Source organism: Peromyscus maniculatus, chromosome 19 (assembly GCF_049852395.1).
Source record: "Peromyscus maniculatus bairdii isolate BWxNUB_F1_BW_parent chromosome 19, HU_Pman_BW_mat_3.1, whole genome shotgun sequence".
Lineage (NCBI taxonomy): Eukaryota > Metazoa > Chordata > Mammalia > Rodentia > Cricetidae > Peromyscus > Peromyscus maniculatus.
Genome location: NC_134870.1, coordinates 53,604,686 through 53,626,608, shown reverse-complemented (window position 1 = coordinate 53,626,608; position 21,923 = coordinate 53,604,686). Strand labels below are relative to the sequence as shown.

Genomic DNA, 21,923 nt, shown 5'->3' with positions numbered 1-21,923 from the left:
GCCACCTTAGTGTGACATCAGTGTTTCCTGGGCCATGTGTTTCTCACAGGGAAATCGGCTGTGGAAGCATCATAATAGGGAGTCGTCAAGTCTTAAAGACCATGAAATAAAGAAAAGTTACTCAAAGAAAAAGGATTGGAAAGACTTTTATCATCTGTAGCAGAAATTCATCAGTTACATGGTGGACAGTGCTGAATAAACACTCTGCCGTGTCCTTTTCAACAGACCACTCTAGATGGACCCGACTAGTTGATATCAACCTCGTTCGGTGCCATGCTTTGAAGCTGGATTCTTTTGGCCAGTTTGTTGAATTATTGCCCAGCCTGGAGTTCATTTCCCTGGACCAGATGTTCCGTGAGCCACCCAAGGTAAACCACAGTTGAGAGAAGTTTTTAGGTGTTTTTGTTTTGTTTTGTTTTGTTTTGTTTTGTTTTTTTCAATCTGTCTTGATATGGGGAAGAAAGCAAAACAAGCTGTGATGTTTCTTTCTTCTTAGTGGATATGCCTTTATGCTGTTAGAGTTGTAGTTTTACAACTTCATCTTCAGCGAAGGCATAACATTTGTAACTGTGGATGGCCTCTTGTTGTTGTCAGTGAGGAGTAAGGGTCTTCAGAGAAGGGAAGGGAAAACCAAGGATGCTTCCTGTTTTGTAGAGTAAAGGTAAGGCGGAGGAGAAGCTAGACCAGAGGCTAGCTTTCCCCGAGCACTTAGAAATTAGTCTGCAGGAGCTCACGTAAGTCTAAGGAGTAGGAATTCACGTTGGAAGTGTTTTCCTTGTTGCCATCTCCTAATAAGTTCTATCATGAACAATCTGAGATTGCCCAGTTGTACTGAATGTTGTTTAAAACTGCCTCACCAGTCGAAGTCTCCTCCGGCAGTCTGCTGTTGTGCTTTTCTTCTCACTACAGTGGGTAAAACTTAGGACTTGAGGTCACAGACTGTTTTCAGTCCCAGCTAACCCACTTAGCAGTCGAGTGCTCTCACACTTCCCCAGAATGCCCCACACGTGTAAATCGGGCTAGTGATGCTTTATCTTGCTTGAAGTGTTGTGAGCCTTGAATGAGATCTTTTATACGTATTTGAAAGCATTTCTTAAGGTGCACTTTTAAATATCAGTCATTATGTAAAGATGAAATGAAAGGTTATTAATGAGGTATTCTTTACCAACCCAAATTAATAACACATGTTTGTTTTTGCCTAGGGCTGTGCTCGAGTTGGTCTGAGTGCAGGAACTGGAATTGGGGTTTCCTCAGCACTTGTTAGCAACCAGAATTCCAACAACGACAATGACAATAATGCTCAAAACAATAATGCCAACATCCATGACAATAATCACCATCCCGCAGACGACTCGGATGAGGAGAATGACTTCCGTCCAGATCTGCAGCCAGGAGAGCAGCAGTTTGCCGCTGATGGTAACGCAGACCTCTCATGAGCTCCAGACACAAAGGAGTTTGCTCTGCTTTCTCTGATCCTGTCCTGTTCTTTTTGTCTTGTTTGAGCTTGTCACTCCTTGTCCACACAGAATTCAGAGTCGGGGAAGGATTGGTAGATACTGGGAATTAGGGTACATTGATAGTATTAGAGGATTTATCTCTGAAACTTCTAGCAAAATACCCTCTCAAACTACTTAAATTAAAAAGGAAATGAGTACCAAGTACATGCATGGACAAGTTTCACATACTTTTAATCTGTAAATCAATCTTGACAACTTTCTAGCAGATAAAGTACATGAGCTAATTTCAACCTTTGAAATTTCAGCTCTGTAATTACCCGCAAAGTTCTTTACTAGTTGTTGAACCCATGTACTAACAGGGTCCACTCACTCCGTACCCTCTTCTAACCCATGTACTAACAGGGTCCACTCCGTACCCTCTGCTAACCCGTGTACTAACAGGGTCCACTCCGTACCCTCTGCTAACCCGTGTACTAACAGGGTCCACTCCGTACCCTCTGCTAACCCATGTACTAACAGGGTCCACTCCGTACCCTCTGCTAACCCATGTACTAACAGGGTCCACTCCGTACCCTCTGCTACTGAGTAAGAAGGAGCTGAGGTGCTTTCCTTACCAGGTTCTCTAGTTTCTCAGTTGATCCCTCAAAACTAGAAAAACAATTCCTCTAGCCATCTTCATTGTCATTCTTTGGTCTACTCCCTTCAACGTTGTAACTGATAAGAAATAGGCTGTCCTGATCCAGTGGACTGTAATTAAAGGCATGCTGTGAACATAGGCGTCCTGAACAGAGTCACCTCTAAGCTTTTTTTTTTTGTCTCAGCAGAGTCACCAGACCGACTCTGCTGAATCCTGGTGGTCATCTTACTTGACAGCTCAGCTGTACTTGATAGTTGTCTACCTTCTTGAGATACTTTCTTCTCTTGGTGACTCTGTAGCCATTTTCCTGGTTTGACCCTGACCTCAGAGCATTCCTCCTCAGTTTCTTCTCTCCTTCTTTCCCTCCCTCTCTCCTCCACCCTTCCCTCCTATCTTTCCTTATTCATTGTCATTTAGAATAATGGCACTAGTACCAACTATATTTTGAGCTCTAGATCTTTTCCTAGGCTTGAACTTTGCACTTTTTAAAATAAATGAGACAATATATGGCTCTAAACTTTGTTACTGTCATAGACAAACTCCTAGACACTGCAAACTTAGAATCCAATCCGTCCCCTGAACCCCAAGAGATACAAAGAAGTGTAGAGCCGCAGATAGGATAGTGTAGATGAAGAAAGGAAGTGTGAAGTCGAATATTGTCGCTTTGATGTGGCCAAGAGAGGAGTCATGTTCCAGGAGTCATACCATGTACAGGTCACAGGCATCATGAAAACACAGAGACTGGAAAGACATAAACCATGTCTGGGAAGTTATCACGACCACTGTAACACAAAACACTGCAAACCCTGTAAACCCAGTGGTGATGGATTGAGTGAATGGAAGATTAAGTGCCACAGCTCAGTACAAAGGAGAGAATGCCTTTTGTTGCAAAATCTCATTCGATGTATTCAGTACTGGTACTGTTCTGACTCAATCTGAGATCAGTCAATGATTTGGGGGAAGTAGAATGTTGCTTGATTAAATTTCTTGAATATTGCCTTGAGAGATTTTGCACTTAATTTTGTAAACATGTAATGAAGTCAGCTATTAGTAGCAGTAAGTTGAAGCTTATTGGTCTTTAAGTTTTCACGGGCCTTATCCTTTGGAATAATGTGAGAATAAAACCACATGTTCTCATTCATTGATAGGCACTGGGTATAGTAAATACTGAAAAACATCAGGCATTTAAATGCCATTAAAGACTTATAAACTGTGCAGCTTATTAATGGTCCTTGCCATATATTAGCCAGTAAATGACAACCTAACCTCTAGAAAGTACGTGAAAAAGGTGGAATTTGAGTTTGCATGCTCAATACAGCCTGGTTAAGATAGCAGGTACCACAAGGCTCATTGTTCATAAGATGACCGTCATCATCCAGCAAATAGTGTAGAGGGGCGTCATCCAGCCATCCTTGGGAATACTTCAGGGATGACCATGACCATTCCCCCGCTTTTGTCTTCCACTGATTGATGAAATAATCTTTTCCTGTCTGTGTTTTCCTTTTCTGTGGATTAACTGGACCCTTCTTTGTCTCTCTACTGAAGCGGTTACAAGCTACTCTTCTGAGAGTGGGCCTCACAGTGACTGAGTGTTCTGTCCTCAGAACTGCCAGTTTTCCATGCATTGTGGATTTTTGTGTTTCCTTTAGTTTTCACTTTATTTTTATTTAAGCACTGAATGAGATGGAAGACATGGTGCAGGAAGATGGAGAGGTGGGAGCGGAGAGTGGAAGTGACATGCCGGCTCCCAATCAGGGAATCCTTCCTATGGATGCTGATGAGGAACAAGCAGGTAATCATGTCACTGTCCACATCCATCATTCTGGAAATTAGCCTGGGGGTAAGGGAGAAGAGAAAGTACTGAGAACAAGTACTGATGTGTTATCTGCTACTCCCTATGAGACTTGTTATAAATCATCAATATTTTCCTTGCCTCCTGCGTCTGTATCTTAAGAGTTTTTTGTTTAGTTTGTAGCTGCAGCCAACAACTGCTTTTTTTTATTTCACGGTATGTCTTGTGTATGGATATAGAAAAAGAAAGCACTCAGACTTTGATGGAAAATAACCTGATTAAATACTCTTATGTTTGTATGGCAATGTTCAGTGGACACAGCAAGTTGTGTGTGTGTGTGTGTGTGTGTGTGTGTGTGTGTGTGTGTGTGTGTGTGTAACAGTAATTAAGAGGTCATAAATGAGAGGTCAGAAGAGAGGAGTGTAAATGATGTAAATAAAGTGCTCATTTATGAAAGTCTCAAAACTTTTTATTTAAATTAAAAAAAAATGTATTTGTACTCTGAGTCCACTTCAGAGGGGAAGAGGAACAAGACAGAGGCTGTTCTAGGTTAGTAAGTAGACCAAAACCTAGTCTCTGACACCAGTGGCAGGCTAGTGTCATCGGCCTTGAAATGGCCTTGACTGGCTCTTTGCTTTGTGATGGGAGACAGTTTTCCCGAGGTGAGTGATGTGCTCAGCACTACTTGAGAGTGACAGCAGCAGCCTGAGATTAGAACACAGCACTGTCCTTCCTGGCTCACCTGAACGATGCCCTGTTCGAAGTGTCTTCCGAATGCAGTCACTTACGCAGCAGACTTACTGAGTGGCAGCTTGGCCAGGCTCTGAACAGGGTGACAGACAAGGGCAGGCAAGATGCCTTGCAGCTTGTGTTTTGTCAGGACCGATGGGAAGAACTGAAGGGCTGAAGCTGTGCTCTGAGCAAGTGATCCTGTTTACACAAGTGCCCGTTCTCTACCCAGGTGTAGCGTGTGGTCCTCCAGAGAGGCTGCACGGCCCCTGAGGTGCATCTTCTTTGCTTTGGCTTAAAGATTTGCAAAATTGGGAAATTGTGTAGCTTAATTTTGAAAATATTAGAACTGTTACTTTGATTACTTTAGGATGATTTCTTGTGCTTTTGAAATAGTGGAATTGAGAAAGGTGTTTTAATTTGCCTCTAGATATGATAGCAGTTGTCATTCCCGTCACACTTAATGTTATCATAGTGACTTTAGCTTGTTTAAATGCTTTCACAGAGTCTCACACAGTATTTGTTTCGCTAAAGTAAGTGACCGAAGCTGCTATCCCAAAAGCATGTCTCTGAGCCTAGATCTCGGAAATAGGACTTTTTGTGAGTTCGTCTTGAGCAACAAGTGTTCTTCATCTTGTGGTTTTGTTTTAGGACCGAGTGGTCTACAGCGAGTGGTCAAACCGACCCCAATTACAGTTCACGATTCAGAGAGCGATGACGAAGAAGACAGTCTAGAACTCCAAGAAGTCTGGATTCCTAAGAACGGTGCCCGGCGTTATTCGGAACGGGAAGACAAAAACGGAGAGTCAGTACAATCCAGGGAGCTGGCAGGTGAGCGAGGAGCCAGCTCTGGCTCGTCAGTGGGAGGGGTCAGAGCTGCTTCCCTTGGTCTTCATGGTGTGTCTTACTGCAGTGTGCAGGGCACCTTACACCTTAGGACGTGTCCTGGGGAGCAGGAGAGTGGGCGGTACTGCTGTGGGTGAGCAGCAGAGCAGACGTGGGAGGACAGGGAATGGGAGGAATCTTTGAGTGGGGCTTTAGGGAGCTGTGCTATCAGCTGGTCAGTGGTCAGCGAGAGGCTGTGGTTTACGTACATGGCATGGGTGGTGAGTATCCAGTGGAGAGATAGGAAACACTCGCTCTCCAGCTCATACTTGTCCAGTTGTGGGCTGAATACTGGTGGTTGCGGTAGTACTTGAGGCGGTCCTAAAAAATACAGGAAATTGGGCTTTTCCTTTGTTTATGTAGGGTTTTTGTTGTTGTTGTTTTGGTAGTGCTAGGGTTTTGGAGCTAGGCCTGTAGCATGCTGAGTGGGCACTCTACCACTGAGCTCTATCTCTAGCTCCCTAAAGTAGTTTCTAGTTCCTGATTTCCTTTTAAGGCCAAGCTACAGCTTGTTCTGTTCACCTTACTAAGAAACTGGTTCTCCGTCTCTTGGGTTCGTAGGCCTTCCTTCCCATGCTCCCTCCTCTCAGGTCTCAGAGCCTTGTGCTCACTACTTGTAGCAAAGGATACTTCTTTTTTTCTAAACCATCTATATATTTTCCCTCTTTGCTCCTTAATGTGTTTGAAGTGCGGTACACAGTTAACTCTGTACCTGCGTTATATAGAATGCTTCATTTTGGAAAGCTCAGCTTACTTGCAATACTTTACTAACCACCGACTATTTATTCAATTTTTACCTCACTCCTTTTTAAATTCAGGTATATACTGTGGTTGAAAAGAAGCTTCATGGAAATTAAAATTTAAGAAAAATGTGACCAGCTGACTAACCTATAATTTTTCCTAGAAAATTCAGTTTCATGATCAGGCAGCTAAATCTGTGCTGGCCGGAAACCAGCCTTATTTCTTTATTCTGTTCTCTATCATTGAGCCTTGCTGTGCCATAGGGGCTTTTGTGAGGTGCTGTGAAGGATCATGGGATGCATTAAGTTATGCTCTGTCCTTACAGAACGCTTAGTGCAGCTGAAGTCAGGTAGACATCATGGCTCCCAGTGTTGCAGGCATTACTCTAGTGGCTCTAGGCTGGGCATATCCAGGGACTGCCCAGAGCTCCAGGCCCTGGGTGGTGAGGTGGTTGTTGAGGGAAACTTTGGGGCTGTGTGCACAGTTCAGGTAGAGGGGGCTGAAGGGGAAGGGAGTTTAGAATCTGATCATGGTGGCCTTACTGGACCAGCTGGAGAGAGCTAATGAGGGAGGCGCTAGGGATGCTTGCTGAGTGAAGTCTACAGTTAGGAAACCGAGGGAACATTATCTCCTGTCCAGACTTACTCTTGCCTTCATCCAGAATTTGTACTGAGATCTCTTCTTCCCCTCGGGCCATTCTTCTTTTTCTTTAAACAGTAAGTGGAAAAGGCAAGACTCCACTTCGGAAGAGGCACACCTCCCACCAGCTGGGCCCACCGAAACAGTGTCCCCTCGAGGAGAGCAGCTGTGAGAAAGGCTGCCAGGTCACCAGTGAGCAGATCAAAGCTGACATGAAAGCAGCCAGGGAGATTCCTGAAAAGAAAAAGAATAAGGATGTTTATCCCAGTTCCAGCAGCACCTCCGCCAGCACAGTGGGAAACTCGAGCTCATCCAGCACTGCTTCGCAGAGCCCCGACTTCAGAAGGACGGTGACCAGCGGTGGCTCTTCTGAGCCTAGCCCCGCAGAGGTGGATGTGTCCAGGCAGTGCGTCTGCTCCCCCAGTGGGTCAGAGGACTCTGAGGCCATGGAGGAGGGAGACGCAGAGAGTTCTGTCTGCCCCAGATGCTGCTGTCACAGGCCCCAGGAGTCCCAAAGGAGAACTAGCAGGTGTTCTGATGAGGAACGGCCTTCAACCAGCCGAGCCTGTGTTGTGAATGGCCCGGATGGTACGAGATCCGCCTTTTCCTTTAGGACTCTGCCACAAGGGGGGTCTTCAGGCCCAGCACATGCTGAGAGGACTAATGGGAGTGGCTGTGGGGCTACAGGTGAGGACAGGAGGGGGAGCCCCCAGCCTGAGAGTTGTGACGTGCAGTCTAATGAAGACTACCCTCGGAGGCCCCTTACCAGGGCCCGGAGCAGACTGTCCCATGTACCGCTGATATCTGAGTCAGGTATGACAAATGCTCCCAGGATTAGCCACTGCAGGCCAGGGCTGGAGAGTGGCCCGAGCTGGTTTCATGAGTTTTCTTAGAAAAAGCTAACTTATGGTAAATTATACTCTATTTGGGAGTTCTGTGGATCATAGAAACTTAAATAATTTTCGAGAATGTTTTGGTGGAAGGGGGTGTAAACCGGTTTCGACCCAGAAAACTCAGAATCATTTCATCTTTAGAAGAGTTAAACTGTGTGTATTTGCCCTGAATGCAATCCTGATTCTGATGCCCTGTAGAGGAATGCTGCTCCCACCCCACACTTAGTGGAAATGCTCGGGGACAGGCAGGAGTGTGAGGTGGCTGGGCTGGTAGTTCCCTGTGTGTTCCTGGTTCTGCTTCTGTGACTTGTAGTGATACTTTTTGCTTTTTTGTGTTTTTGTTTTGTTTTTCCTGAAATTTATTTTGTTTCCAGCTAGGTTTGGCAGGAGATAAGCAGGTAAGTAATTAGTTTTCCTCGGATTATTTGGATGAAGTTGTACACACACACTTACTCAATTTCATTGATATTTGTAGTGTATACGCTTGTCATTGGGTTGAACTGAACTGAACTGGTCTTTTAACCTTAATTATATTTCAGTTCTAAGGTGAGCCCTTTATTAAATTACTAATATTTGTCAGTAGATAGTAATGGATTTCAATTTTCTCTAAGCATCTCAGTCTTAGAATCTTAAAACAAGTCCCACAACGGGCAGAGTCCTCTTTTTCATGTACTAAATGAGCTTTAGTAAGTGCGAGACTCAGCTGTGCAGACAGTCGTGAGACGTCACACTCAACAAAAGTGAGCTTTTATAAGTGCAAGACTCAGCTGTGCAGACAGTCGTGAGATGTCACACTCACAAAAGTGAGCTTTTGTAAGTGCGAAACTCAGCTGTGCAGACAGTTGTGAGACGTCACACTCACAAAAGTGAGCTTTAGTAAGTGCGAGACTCAGCTGTGCAGACAGTCGTGGTGACATTAGTCATGGAGTGTCAATTGTGTTGAAGATGCACTGTGTTTTGTAAACTCTAGTTCTGTTGCATAAAATATACTTTTCCCAGCTTGAATTCTAAAGGGTTTGTGATTTTCAAAACCAGTGGAAAGGTACATATAACATGCGACGGTATCGTTTGGAAGTATGCAGCTCAGTAACGTTAAGAATAGTCCCGTTTGCACCTGCTGCCAACATTCAGCTTCTCTATCGTCCTGCCCTGGGCTCGCTGTGAGACTTTCGGGTGCCTAGTCCTCATCTCTGTGAAGTCGGTGGACACGGTTTCCTTACGTGCTTTAGAGAAACGTTCTCATCCTCTCATTTTATTAAGTGCCTGTTTATTTCCTCTTTAGTTCTGTCAGAGTTGGGACTAACTTGAAGTTGACTGATGGAAACATTGTCTTTCCAGCTCTGAGTCCTATTTAAGAACTATTATGTATGTCCAGGTATTTGGCGTCTGTCTTGGTGAAATTTTACAAGTTGGTTTTAGATAGTTTTTTTAAACATGAGCCGTTCATATTCGCTGCTGTCCTTTGAGGTTCTTCATTGTTGCCTTGAGTTCTCCTGATCCCTTTCACTGTTTCAATCTTACTGTCCCACGGCCTGAGTTTTTCATAGGTTAAGTAACTCCCTGGAATAAACACAAGAAAACCTCACTAAACTGTCCACTATTATGCCTGTTGCTTCCCTTTTTCCCTTTTTCAGTTTGAGATAACTTTATGTTTTAGTGCATAAATTAGTTCCCAATATATTTATAACATCATGCAAATGTCCATTTACTTTCAGTAAGTTTTTCTAGGGGAAATGCCAAAGTATTGATTTCAGTGTTATCTATGTCTCTTGGCAAGAACAAATTATTTGAGTGGTTTACAGATTATTTGAAAGCTAACATTTTTTTTTTTTTATCTGTTAAAGCCATTCTGTTTTAACAGTATTAAAGAAATACGCCTAATACGGGAATAAATATGGTTTATTTACCTTTTTAATCAGTTGAGAAGTAACATGTGAATTGTTTAGTTTTTACCTTAGGGTCTTGTGGCATATTAAAGCCATGTTAGAAGTTCACAGAGTTAACTTTTGTGTGATATCCCGTTTTTTGAAATTAATACGTTTAAGGTTTTTTTATGCTCATTTTATTTATGAAACAAGTATCACAGCCGCCTAATGTGGTTATGGAAGACTGGCATTGGTTAAAGGAGCGCTCTCAGTCACAGGGCTTTCCCGGGCACTGAGGCTGCTCCGCTCTGCTTTCGTTTCTGCGGCGCCCTTGATGTCCACCCCTGTAATGCTGTGTTCCATCACCTGTCTGCCCACCAGACCAGGAGCCCACACGGCAGGGACGGCCCGGTGCTTTTGCCCTTCCGTTCCCAGCCTCTGGCACCAGGTCTTATGCACAGTGTGAGACTTAGTGGATGCCGTGAACTTAGGAAGTGTAGCCACCATAAGGTATGTTGATGCGAGAGGGTGTACAAGATCATTAGAAATTGTCCCTGGACAGGGAGGAGACGTGAAAGAATAACAAAAGAGGTAGCAAATTCCCTTTTCCGTGTACATCTGGAAACATCTATTCAAGATCATCAACAAACAATTTGTTGTTTCATTGTATAGCTTTTTGTAGAAAACACAAACCAGGTTAGACCCAGTGGAGAGCAGGGACCATAATCCAAACCCCATGTTAGAGAGAGTAAAGAGGAGGGAGGGAGCAGCCTAAGAAGGGAGAAGTTTGAAATGAGACTATAGGAGAATGCTGAAGACCCTTACAGATGTTGCTGGAGCAGTGGAACAGATGTTCGCTGTTTTCAAGGTGTGGTGAGGGAGGAAATTCAAACAGCTGTGTGAACCTTGGTGGCAGAGTAAACGTGCTGCCTTTGGCTGTTGGGCATGGAGACAGATTTGCAAGAACTCCTTCAAGATACTGTGTGATGAATAGGCTAGAACTCCCTCTTGTCTGCCTTCAGCCAAAGCAGCTACTTGCAGTTGTTTGGCGTAGTAGAATTTCACAGGTTCCCACCCAGGCAAACATTCTGGTGGGTTAAAAAGAACGTGTTGACTAATTCTAAGCTGTCAAATCCTGAGCCTTTTGCTATTGGCAGGATCTGTACCTCATTTCCTTTTGTAATCTTGTTGGAGGTTACAAAATTCTGCAGTGGAATGTTGACACTTAACAGTAGTCTAGGAGTGAAAGTTCAGGAGTTCACACAGCTGGCCTGTATCCACTGGTGTGCTGCGATCATGCCGTGATGTGTCAAAAATGAGGGCACGACTTTGAATAGCTTAATTGATTGTGTGGGTTTCAGTCTAGATACAAATTTAGAACTTGTTTTTTAAATAAAATCCTACTTGTTCTTATTATTAAATTGTAACATTCTAATAAAATACTAGTAAATTCAGTTAAAACCTTACTGGAAAATATATAGGCCTGGTAACCTAGTGACGAGAGCCAGATGAGTATGTTTAACTCTTGGTACCAGTTAACATCTTGGCAAGTTATTTTACCTTTCTGTGACTCAGCTTCCTAGTATATTTAGTGAGGAAAATTTTAAAAATAACCCATATTAGAGTGCTGTTATAAGGATTAAATGAGTTAATACAAATAAAACCCTTAGCAGTGTATGACACACAATTAGCACTCAGTGAATATTTATTTTGGGCATGTACCTGCAGTGTTGAATGCCAGGTTTTTCAGTCAATATTCATTTTAATACATAATGGCTAACACTGAAAGAAAAATTGTTGCCTTGAAGGAACTTTTAGTTTAAATATGGAGACAGATATACAGGGAATTACAGAACAATAAATATTTTGGAGGTCTAAATAAATTTGTTAGAATCAAATGATGATTGAGTAGGGCCAAGATAGGTCATCTTTCAAACCCGGAAGGCATAAAGATGTTCTGAGCAGAAAGAGCTGAGTGATTAATGACTTCAGACATAGGTACTGGGAGATAATTGAGGTCTACAGAATGGAATGATACTGAGAACCGGTGCAGTGGAGCCCTTTACCCACAGGGTCAGGAATGGAAACGTGCACACTAAGCAGCAGTCATTGAAAGGTTTTTTTAGTAGGGAGTCTTCAGTTAATCCACCAAGTGTACCTATAATGAGCTTAAAGCCAGGAACATGGATGAGATTTGTGAGTTGCTCGCAGGGGGGGCCACTTCAGGTAGGAGGGTGATTGTGACTTGGAGTGGTCTTCTAGAAACACCACCTGACGATTTCACCAGCTGAGTTGAGATTTTGGAGTTGTGATGGACTTTTCATATGTGACTGAATATGCTGTGGGAGGAAACAAAGAAGGATACAATTTGAGGTTTTATTTTTCCTTTTATAGAAGTTGCCAAAACAAAGCCATGTCATGCCATGAAGCGCAAGCGAACTGCAGATAAGTCTACCAGTACCAGTGATCCTGTGATTGAGGATGACCACGTACAGGTGAAGAAGAAAGCTCTCCTTTTCAATGCCCAGCCCAGCTCCGGAAAGAAACTAAAGTTAACAGCTGCTAGCCTCTAACAATGAAAGCTCTGGGGAAGGTACACTCACTTGTAACTTTAACTTTTATCATTGTAGGTTCTTGTGTTAAAATCCAAAAATCTTGTTGGCGTCACAATGACCAATTGTGGAATCACAGATCTAGTGCTGAAAGACTGCCCCAAGATGATGTTCATCCATGGTATGTATTTGGGGTTGTATCATAGAAGAGCATTTTGCATCCTTTATAGAATTAAAGCAGACCAGTTGGCACTGGCTGCAACCCCAGCTACTCAGACTGAGGCTGGAGGATTGTAAATTTAAGGTGAACTTGTGCCACGCCGTGAGATGTAATCACAAAATAAAAAGTTGGATAGTTTAAGAAGAATTAAAATGAGAGAGAGAGAGAAAGAGAGAGAATGCAGCAGTTGGGGTTATAGCTCAGTCTAGAATCCTTGCTAGCACTTGACATTCTAGATTCAGATCTCAGTAGTGCCAGAGTTAATTTCCGTATACAACAGTCACATTATTATTTTTCACAGGAATGTTTTGGGCTGTCTCTAATTTTGTCTCTGTTGTATGATCTTATATAATTAATTACTCCATAGTGAGGGTCCACTTGCTGAAGCTTGGTTCCTTTTGTAAGGAGCCTCTCCTTGAAGGTTAATTGCTCCCTGACTTGGGTGGCTTCACAGCGTGGTCAGGCTGCCGTCAGTTACCCCTCAGCTTAACTGGGGGCATGAGTGCTGCATAAAGGTGTGGGGAGAGTCGTAACGGGGTCTCCAGTGCTTCGCTGCTCCGTGCTTGGTTAGGGGCCCAAGCATACCCTTAGTTCCTAGCAGCACACTGTCACTAGTCCACGCCCATTCTCCAGCCCCACTGCACATGCCTTCTCTGTCCTCTCCACTCGCTTATTTAGTACACTCTGTATACCTTCCGTGTCCTTCCTTCCATGTCTGTCTTAAGTACAGGCTGTTCTCTGTAAGGTCTTAAAGTTTAAGTGTATATTTATACCCATTTGTAGTGGGTTTTGTTTCCCATATTTTGCTTCCCATCATATTCCTATTTAAAAGGGAAAAAAATCTAGATTGTATGTGGTGGCATACACCTTTGATCCAAAACACCCAGGATGCAAAAGTAGGCAGTACTCTGAGTTTGAAGCCAGCCTAGTGTACATAGCAAGCTCTAGGCCAGCCAAGGCTACATAATGAGACCCTGTATTAAAAAAAAAAAAAAAAAAATCAAAGTCAATATCTGCCTTGTTCCTGCCCTGAGCGAGTTACATGTTGTGTGTTCATTTTCTTCAGTGTGTAAAATGTACATAATTTTGATTAAGTCATGGCATTTGGCCTTTGTTGTAGTTAAATACAGTGGGGTGTGTATGTGTGTTGTGTGTGTGTGCATGTGCATGCCTATATACATGCATGTAGGTACACGGTACAGGGTATGATTGCTACAAGTCACCTCATACAACTGGGCACTTAAGAGGCTGCAGCAGGAGGATTGCCATGAAACCAATGCCAGGCTGGGCCAAGATGTCAGACTCTGTTCATGCTGCAGAAGTGTAAATGTTTTTCTATTATAACAGCCAGCAAGGTTTATGCCATAAAATATCTCATCAAGTCACTGCCTCCTCTTGGAGTTTCTTCTTGAAACAGGAAGCCCTGAGGGCATACAGCAGGGCTGACCTTCTTAACTTCCTCTGGGCATCTAAAACAGCCCCCAGATGCTCCCCTTGCGATCTATCTTCTCACAGCAATGCAGCACTTCTTAGAGAGTGCCACTGGCTTTCCTGCTGTGCTTTACCCCGTGGCTCCCCTGTGTTGTCCTCAGCCTGCTGATAGATCCTACGGCCTCGGTTTACCTTCTGTGAACCAAGCCGTTTAGTTCAGCGTGTCCTGAGACACAGGGTCTTAGAGAAGTACTTCATCTCTAGACAACAGCTAAGTTAATGACAGGTGGGATGTCTAGAGGAGATGAGAGCTAGCCTTAACTATGTCTGATTTTACAGCAGAGAGCCATCAGGTTCGTATCACCATCTGATTCTCTTTTCTTTATTTCTGTCCAATTCCTCCTCTTCCTATGTGACAGAGGAGAGAGTGAGCCTGAAGGCAGGCAGAGTGCTGGCAGTGTTTAAACATGGAAGTTAGTTACAGGGCAGAGCACTCTGGAAGATGATGGTGCTTGTGTTGAAAATCTCATACAAGATTTCTTTATGAAAGGTTTAAAAAGTCAGGCAAATCAGCTTTGTGGTGTTATAATTGCATCCATTTCATCCTTTCTACAGTTGAACTAGGTGAGTTAGAACAAGGAAGGATGTTGCTGGGACGTAGTTGGTATACCAGTGTAGTGAAATTTGTGTCGTGAGTAGCAGATACCGCTCTCTCTGACTTCATGTTTGCCGTATCGAACAAGAAGAATCATGTTGTAGGTAACGTCAGTAGATCTTTCCACAGTGCTAAAATGCCTAGCCAAAGACTTCAGAATCCACAGATACTGTGCCTTATCACAAGATCTGTTTCTGTATTTGTGGCAGGAATTAAAATTAACTCAGTTCCATTTCTATCATTAAATTCAAGGTAATATTTGTGAATTAATCCAGGTATGACCTTTAACTGTATAGTTATGTCATTCAGTAATTCTTTAGTGTTAAATGTATCCCCTAGACAGGTCAACTTCTAGGATTTAATTTCTTTCACAGGCGACATTAGAAGAGGGCCTTGATATCTCTCTGGCATGAGAACAGCCGGCTTCTGAACTCAGTCATGTTGTTAGCTCTTACCTGTTATTTGTACTTGACCAGTGTGGTTCCTCTATTCACAAGCACAGTGCCTGTGCCAGAGTTTTCCAGAAAAGGTTCCAGGACTCTATAGTTTGCACTCTTGTATAAACTGTTTGTAGAGCTTATTGTTTTTATTTTATAGCTACCAGGTGCAGGGTACTGAAACATTTAAAGGTAGAAAATGCACCAATTGTAAACCGATTTGACTATGCACAGTGCAAGAAACTAAATATGGATCAGGTACTAGACCAAATCCTGAAGATGCCTCCAGAGAGGAACCGCATCATCTACCTGCGTCCAATGCAGCAGGTACCGAGCTCTGCTTTTTTATGATCACATACACATTGTGCTAATATTTGTTTATTTAATCTGTTTTGTTCAACCCTCGATAATGATTCTTTAAAATCTGTGGAGTTTTTATATCCAAGCGAGATTGTCTTGCCAGTATTGCTTGATAATGCTTTTCTCCCAGCTCTTAGGGATTCTTAGCAGTTACATTGAACTCCTTCCACAGGCTAGAAGTTGCCTGTTGACTAAGAGCATGCACTCAGATCACAGCCTTCCTGTTCAGAGTCTCCTTTAACAAAGAGCAAGCTCTTTTTCCTCTTAATTTCTTAAGTATAAAATTAGAATCATAGTATACTTAAATTTTTGTGCTGTTTTAACTAATATGTATGATATACTAGGACAGTTGCTGGTATACCTTAAGCAATAGTAGGATAGCTGTAATTATTATTGAAAGTTAAGTGCATATGTAGGATGATGCTTGTTGCTAAAACAAAATATTAAATAATACCTGGACTGTGAAATAAGTTCATCAGATTCGTAAGTGTATTAATACTCAAAACTGGCTACATGCTTAAAACTAGACAATGTTTTTCTTCCTTAAGGAAGTTCTCCTTTTCATGAAGGAGTTAAACTCATGTTCCCCTGAAAGCAGGAAGATCCTGCAAAGCTCAAGATGGGGAAGGGCACCCATGAGAATGTACTCTCAATCCAGAATCTACAAGGAGGAGAGAAACGCATTGCTCCTAAAACTTAGCAACTGTTCTCATAGAACAGTTCTGGGCACTCAGTTCTGTAGTGCAGCCTGTAGCGAACGAAACCTCTGAGGGACATCCTCAGAGAAGTGGAGTTGACGGAGATCCTGAATCAACCTGAACCCTCTGATGTAACGGGAGCTTGGAGAGCAGTGCAGAGGAAATGCTGAGTCTGCTGTGCGGAGTATTTGCTACATCTTAATCCAAACGTGGCGAGCTGTGCTCTGGGACAGAGCTAGAATTTGATTTCCAAATCAGCCAAGCATTTCAAAACTGAAGCTTTTTAAGGTCCTCAGATGTCTCAGACCTGCTATAGTCCAAAGATGTTTTTCTGATGTCTTCCACAGGTAGATACACTAACTCTGGAGCAGAAGCTGTTTAGTGGCCCCTACCCCTATCACATTTGTATCATCCACGAGTTCAGTAATCCTCCCAATGTTCGGAACAAGGTGCGCATTCGGAACTGGATGGACACAATAGCCAATATCAATCAGTAAGTGACTCCGTGGCCCCGAAAGTCCTTTGTCATATTCCTCCTATTGAGTGCTCCTAGGAGCAAATCCTAATTTATTTTAAATGATTCCAATTGAGCTTTTAGGTAGACTTAACTTGTCATGACATAAACATGTAAAAAAAAAAATGATGAAAGAACATTTCAAACTTAAGATCACACATGGATTTATGTAGCATTTTATTCAAACTTAGAGAAAAAAATCACAAAGAATTGCATAAGTGTGTTACTTCTTCAGACATGGAGGATGGAAACACAATGACAGTCTTGAGGCTAATGCTTCACTTTACAGAAAATTATGTTTGTTTTTAATCTTACAAGCACTGTACTAATTACCCTCAATATACAAGATATTTGCTCAGAGATTTCCTTTTTCTTCCCTCAACATGATTTGAAAGCTACTAAAGAATGTAGCTTAGACCAGGTTAGACTCTGATGGAGTGACTGGTGATGTCAGAGTTGTCGCTCTGCTTGAGATGGTCGCTGGACTCTAAGCTTGAGTAGTCACAGTTGCTTTCTGCCCAGCAGTCCTTTCCAGTTGTGTATTTACTTGATTTTTCCTCTTGCCCCCAGAGAACTCATTAAATATGAATTCTTCCTGGAAGCCACTCGAACTGAAGAGGATTTAAAGAAGTACCCTAAGTACCCCTGGGGGAGAGAAATCTATACATTAGAGGGTAAGAATTTACCTAGATGAGGGCGGGGCATGCCTTAGGGGAGATACGGGGATTATCAGATTAGTGAGAGGTTTGAATCTCCCACAAGAGGCAGAAGCTGGGTGAATAGTGGTCTGGCTATCTTTACCATCCCTACAATGATCACAACTGTTGACACACAGAAGGTAGATAACAATGGAGACTTGGGGTGGTTAGAGGTGACTCCGAAGGCCGCTGGCCCTGTCCCTGTACCCAGCTGTGGGAGTACTTAGGTAGAGTGCGCTGCTGCCAGCTTCTCCACACTAACAGGACTGTCCCACGGCCCGCTTATTTCAGGTGTTGTGGATGGAGCACCGTATTCCATGATTTCTGACTTCCCCTGGCTGAGGTCACTGCGGGCAGCAGAGCCCAACAGCTTCGCCAGATACGATTTTGAAGATGACGAAGAGAGTAATTATGACCTGATTTGACTTGATTTTCTAGCCTGAGTCTGCCTTACGACGTTAGATCGTTAATATCTTGTTTGCAAATTAGGGACAATACAGAGTTTAGTTTGTTTCCCATAAATGTTTTTAGCACCTCTTCTGAAAAGGTCCCAGCTCTGAGTTGGTGCAGCAGATGCACAGTGCACCTAATGTGTCCGCACGATGGGAATTCCTTCCGGTTTCCTGCTCATCTGATTGTTTTGTTTTCTGGTACATATGTATATATGCTGGAGATTTAATTCAGGACCTAATGGAAAATGTGACAGCCAGTTACAAACCCATTTAGAATTTTGCTTTTTGAGAAAGATTCTCATGGAGCCCGAGCTTGCCTCCAGATGTCTGTGTAGCAAGTCTGGCCCTGCGTGCCTAATCCAAGTTGCCAGGATTCCATTTGGCATGTGCCACCATGCCTGGCAAACCCATGGATCTTTACTGAAGAATTTACAGACATGTATGCCAGTTTAGACTCGTTCAGTTGTACCACTTAGTTGCCTGCTTCTTAGAAGTATTGTTGTGACACTGGAGCTTAATTGTGATTTAAGTGTAGAAATTTCAGGGGAAGTTTTTAATGAAAGTTTTCTAAGTTTTAGCATATTTGTATGTTCACTTATACGTAAGACTGAAATATTTATAAAGAAGTGAATTTTCTTAACTACTTATACTTAGCATAATTTACTCCCTGGTACATTATTTTCACCTGGGGATTTTGATCATGTCTGCTATCTTAGACATCATCTCTGATATAAAACGAAGACAGATTCTAGGAGCCGTCCTTGCATCGGCTACATTGTGGTCTAGGAAATGGACCACGTGGTTCATTCTAAGTACCTCTGGTCTCTCTCCTTTCCCAGGTACCATCTATGCTCCTCGAAGGAAAGGACAGCTGTCTGCAGACATTTGTATGGAAACAATAGGAGAGGAGATCTCAGAGATGCGCCAGATGAAAAGGGGTGTGTTTCAGCGAGTGGTGGCCATTTTTATCCACTACTGCGATGTCAATGGAGAGCCAGTAGAAGACGACTACATTTAAAGAGACCTTCCCTGGCTCTTCTGGCCCAGAGCGGCCCAGAGGCTACACAGGAACTTTGGGCTTGGAATTGGGAGGCCCTGGCTCAGTTTGTTATATAGGAAATAAATAAGGAACATGGAAATTGTATACAAAGATTTATATATAGAAGAAATATACAAAGACACTTCCAAAAGTAACGTCTTTATATCCTATGTTTGTACATCTTAATTTAAAGAAGTCATTTGAATGAAGGCAAATCATTTGAGCATCGATTTTGTTCACTTTTCCTCAGTTCTCGGTGTCATGTGACTGAGCCCATTTACTCTGCTACTCACCTTGTCCCTTCGGTCTGTGCCTTTTTCTTCCCCAGCAGAGCTGTCTGAGTCAGTGCTAAAGAGTGCTGTGTCTTGTGTGTGTGTTAGAATAATGCCAGCTAACCCTCAGTCAGAGAAGACTGTTCTGTACTGTGACGGGCCTCTTGTTTGCTTAGTGTCATTATTTGGCGTATTTCTTTAAATGAAAAGATTCACAAACTTAAGAAAATGAATTTGAAGGGCAAATAGAAAGTTTTCAGAGCATTTCTAGTTATTTATTTCCTCACTCAATTGTGTATATGCTTTATCTTGAACATAAAAATAAACATTTAGTAAAAACTTTATTCTTGCCATGGACTCAACCATATTTTACAGCGGCACATACTTCACAGACAAGCAGTGTGTGGCTTCGTCTGACTCAGCACCAGTGTCCACTTGCTGATCCCTTTTGAAAACGAGGCCAGGAGATTCATGCTTAGTGCACGCAGACTGCAACAGGGTGCTGGGAAGATGAGTGTGGGCTATTTCAGAGGAGCTGCCTTTCTCTCAGGGCTAAAGCTGCCCAACGTGACGGTGATGGTGCTCTTTACTCTTGGGGGCCTCACCAAATGGCTTTGCTGTTTGGTAAATAAGTGACCTTAACAGGCTTCGGAAGCCAAAGTCTAAAGACAAAAGGAATTATGGTCTGTAGAAAGTGTCAGGTCTTTAAGGATTTATACAGCCCCTTCCCTTTTCTGGGGATTAATTGAGGTCAAGAAAGGAAACACCAGTCATCCTTGATGAGGACCAGGTATTCACTGGGTAGGACATGAATTTGTGGTTTTGATCCTGGCTGTATTGACTTAGTAAAGACAGGCAGGCAGGGGTGCCCTCGAGGTTCCCTAGCACCGGACTCTTGGATGATAGGTCCCTGTATCTACCGTCTTTACTTCACAGCTTTTAAAATTCTTGACACGTAAGAGTTTTAAAAATCTTAAATATGATGAGTTCATTTTTTCCTTGCATTGTTTTTAGTTTACTGTCCAGGTTATAACTGCTCAGTAACAGGCGGAAACAAATGCAGAATAATAACCTCCAGTTCTCAGCAAGAATCAGCCTGTCTGTAGTTTTCCCCTGTCACTCCACCAAGGACCTCATCTAAATAATGCTCATACTGGCCACAGGAGGCCACTGCTCTTTAACTCAGTTTACCGATCTTACAGTCATTAAATAGAACAGGGGCCCTCAGATCATTTGTAAAGGTGCTGGAGGTAGACAGCCAAAGACAAGGGGGAAGCCGCGCACTCTCCTGGATACTTAGTAAATGTAGCTGAAAAAGCCAGGAGTGGTGCCTTAGAGCAAGGCCAGCAGCCTGTGTGGGCTGTAAATAATTCGTGCTCAGTGGGCCATAGACATCCTCGGATGTGTGAAAGCCATGAACAGTACACAAAGATGGCCATATTACGACAAAACTTTATTGATAGACAGAAACTTGAATTCCACATAATATTCACATCACAAAATAATACTCTTGGATTTCAACCCAGACATTAAAAAAGCAGAAACCATTTTGAAGGCGTACAGACCACATCTTGGCCAGTTGAGTAACGCCTGATGGAGAATGGAGTTTTCCATCCATTCTGTTATGCCAACAGCTGTGTGTACAATGGCCTGTTTCTACAAGGCCTTAAATAGTTCACAGATGACCTCTGACTGAGTGTCAGAATCAGAAAGAACCATGTATCACATGCTGCCAGGCATACGGGGCTGATAGCTGACACTATGATTCTTGAAGTGACTCTGTACATGGAGGCAGAAGTCCTGGGTTCAGATCTAACTTCCTCAGACAACAGCTCTGACCAGGAGACAGTGGTCTGTGGTGGAGAGCCCTGTGCTGGAGCCTCAACTTTCCTCATTTGTAAGGTGGTAACAGTTACCCACCCCCACCAGGCAGTGGTGAGGGTCCAGTGGGAGCACCCAGTATAAAACCCAGGTTTATTATAAAAGTGTTTGGTTTGGTTTTCTGGTTGCTTGTGTGTATGTTGTAATTTATTTTCCTGTTTTTTTTTTTCTTAATATTTCCATAATGTCCCTTAGACTATATCCTAGAGCAGCAATCTTTGAGAACTAACCAGGCCTTGGAAAGGAGGTCACACTTGACATTATCGTTTGGAGGAGTTGGTTATCATACCTCCTAAGCTTGCTAAACATCCAGTTTAGCAGTTTAGATAACTTGGTCAAAGGCAGGTGTTTAGGGATTACTGGAAGCAGAGTTTTACCAGTCTGACTCCAAACAGTCCCTCAAGGGGGAAGGAAGTCAGGTGAGACCCACTTTGGGGCGGGCTCCTGCCAACAGGACAACCCCTACGTCTGAGCTGCCGCTTCATCCTGAAACCAGTCCCGCTGACCTTGTGGAAGACACAGGATACGCTCAGCTATTGAATTGCCTGCTCTCCCAGGCTGGCAGCATGAAGCACACGTGAATTGATGTGAGGTGAGGTGCGGGGTTGACAATTGAAAGGCCAGTAGCAGAGTACATACAGCATCACCTTAGTCATAAATAACAGCAAACAAAACCACAAATTACTGAACCACATATGCCAAGTGATAAGCCCCCCACCCCACCCCCACCTGCCTTGGGAATGGAGTGGGACTGAGCTGGGGTCAAGAGTATTTACTTTTATCTGTGTTGTGGGACTTTTTATAATGGGAATAGTTGCATAAATGCATCATTTATATAAACCATAATTTATGTAGGAGGGAAAACATCACTGTGCTAGGTTAGGAAACCTAATGTGTTTTCCATCCATCTTCTGCCACATGTCCTTGGGCAAGTCATGTGCTGTGACAAAGTCTTGTCTATAAAATTGAACCGATAATCTCTCACCACTAGCTATTGTGAGGCTGAGACCTTGTGAAAGAGCAGATCAATTGTAAAGTGCCTATGGTGGTGGATAGATACCAGGAAAATCGGGCTG

General features: G+C 43.1%; 1 protein-coding gene across 8 annotated transcripts in view; it reads left to right on the top strand.

Annotated features, from left to right (window-relative positions):
• The window catches only part of Fbxo38 (F-box protein 38), a 48,400-nt gene extending 29,090 nt beyond the window's left edge, over positions 1–19,310 (top strand). For 5 of the 8 annotated variants that reach the window (XM_006985163.4, XM_006985162.4, XM_076555348.1 and 2 more), the window contains 12 exons: positions 226–368; positions 1,203–1,416; positions 3,767–3,886; positions 5,267–5,446; positions 6,959–7,693; positions 12,033–12,133; positions 12,269–12,371; positions 15,094–15,260; positions 16,339–16,484; positions 17,076–17,179; positions 17,495–17,608; positions 18,495–19,310. In XM_006985163.4, the coding sequence (XP_006985225.2) occupies positions 226–368; positions 1,203–1,416; positions 3,767–3,886; positions 5,267–5,446; positions 6,959–7,693; positions 12,033–12,133; positions 12,269–12,371; positions 15,094–15,260; positions 16,339–16,484; positions 17,076–17,179; positions 17,495–17,608; positions 18,495–18,673 (2,306 nt within the window). In that variant the 3' untranslated portion in view covers positions 18,674–19,310. The remainder of the gene's footprint in view (positions 1–225; positions 369–1,202; positions 1,417–3,766; positions 3,887–5,266; positions 5,447–6,958; positions 7,694–12,032; positions 12,134–12,268; positions 12,372–15,093; positions 15,261–16,338; positions 16,485–17,075; positions 17,180–17,494; positions 17,609–18,494) is intronic. The other 3 variants (XM_076555352.1, XM_006985164.4, XM_076555353.1) reach the window with 1 other exon arrangement.
• The last annotated feature ends 2,613 nt before the right edge of the window (positions 19,311–21,923 follow it).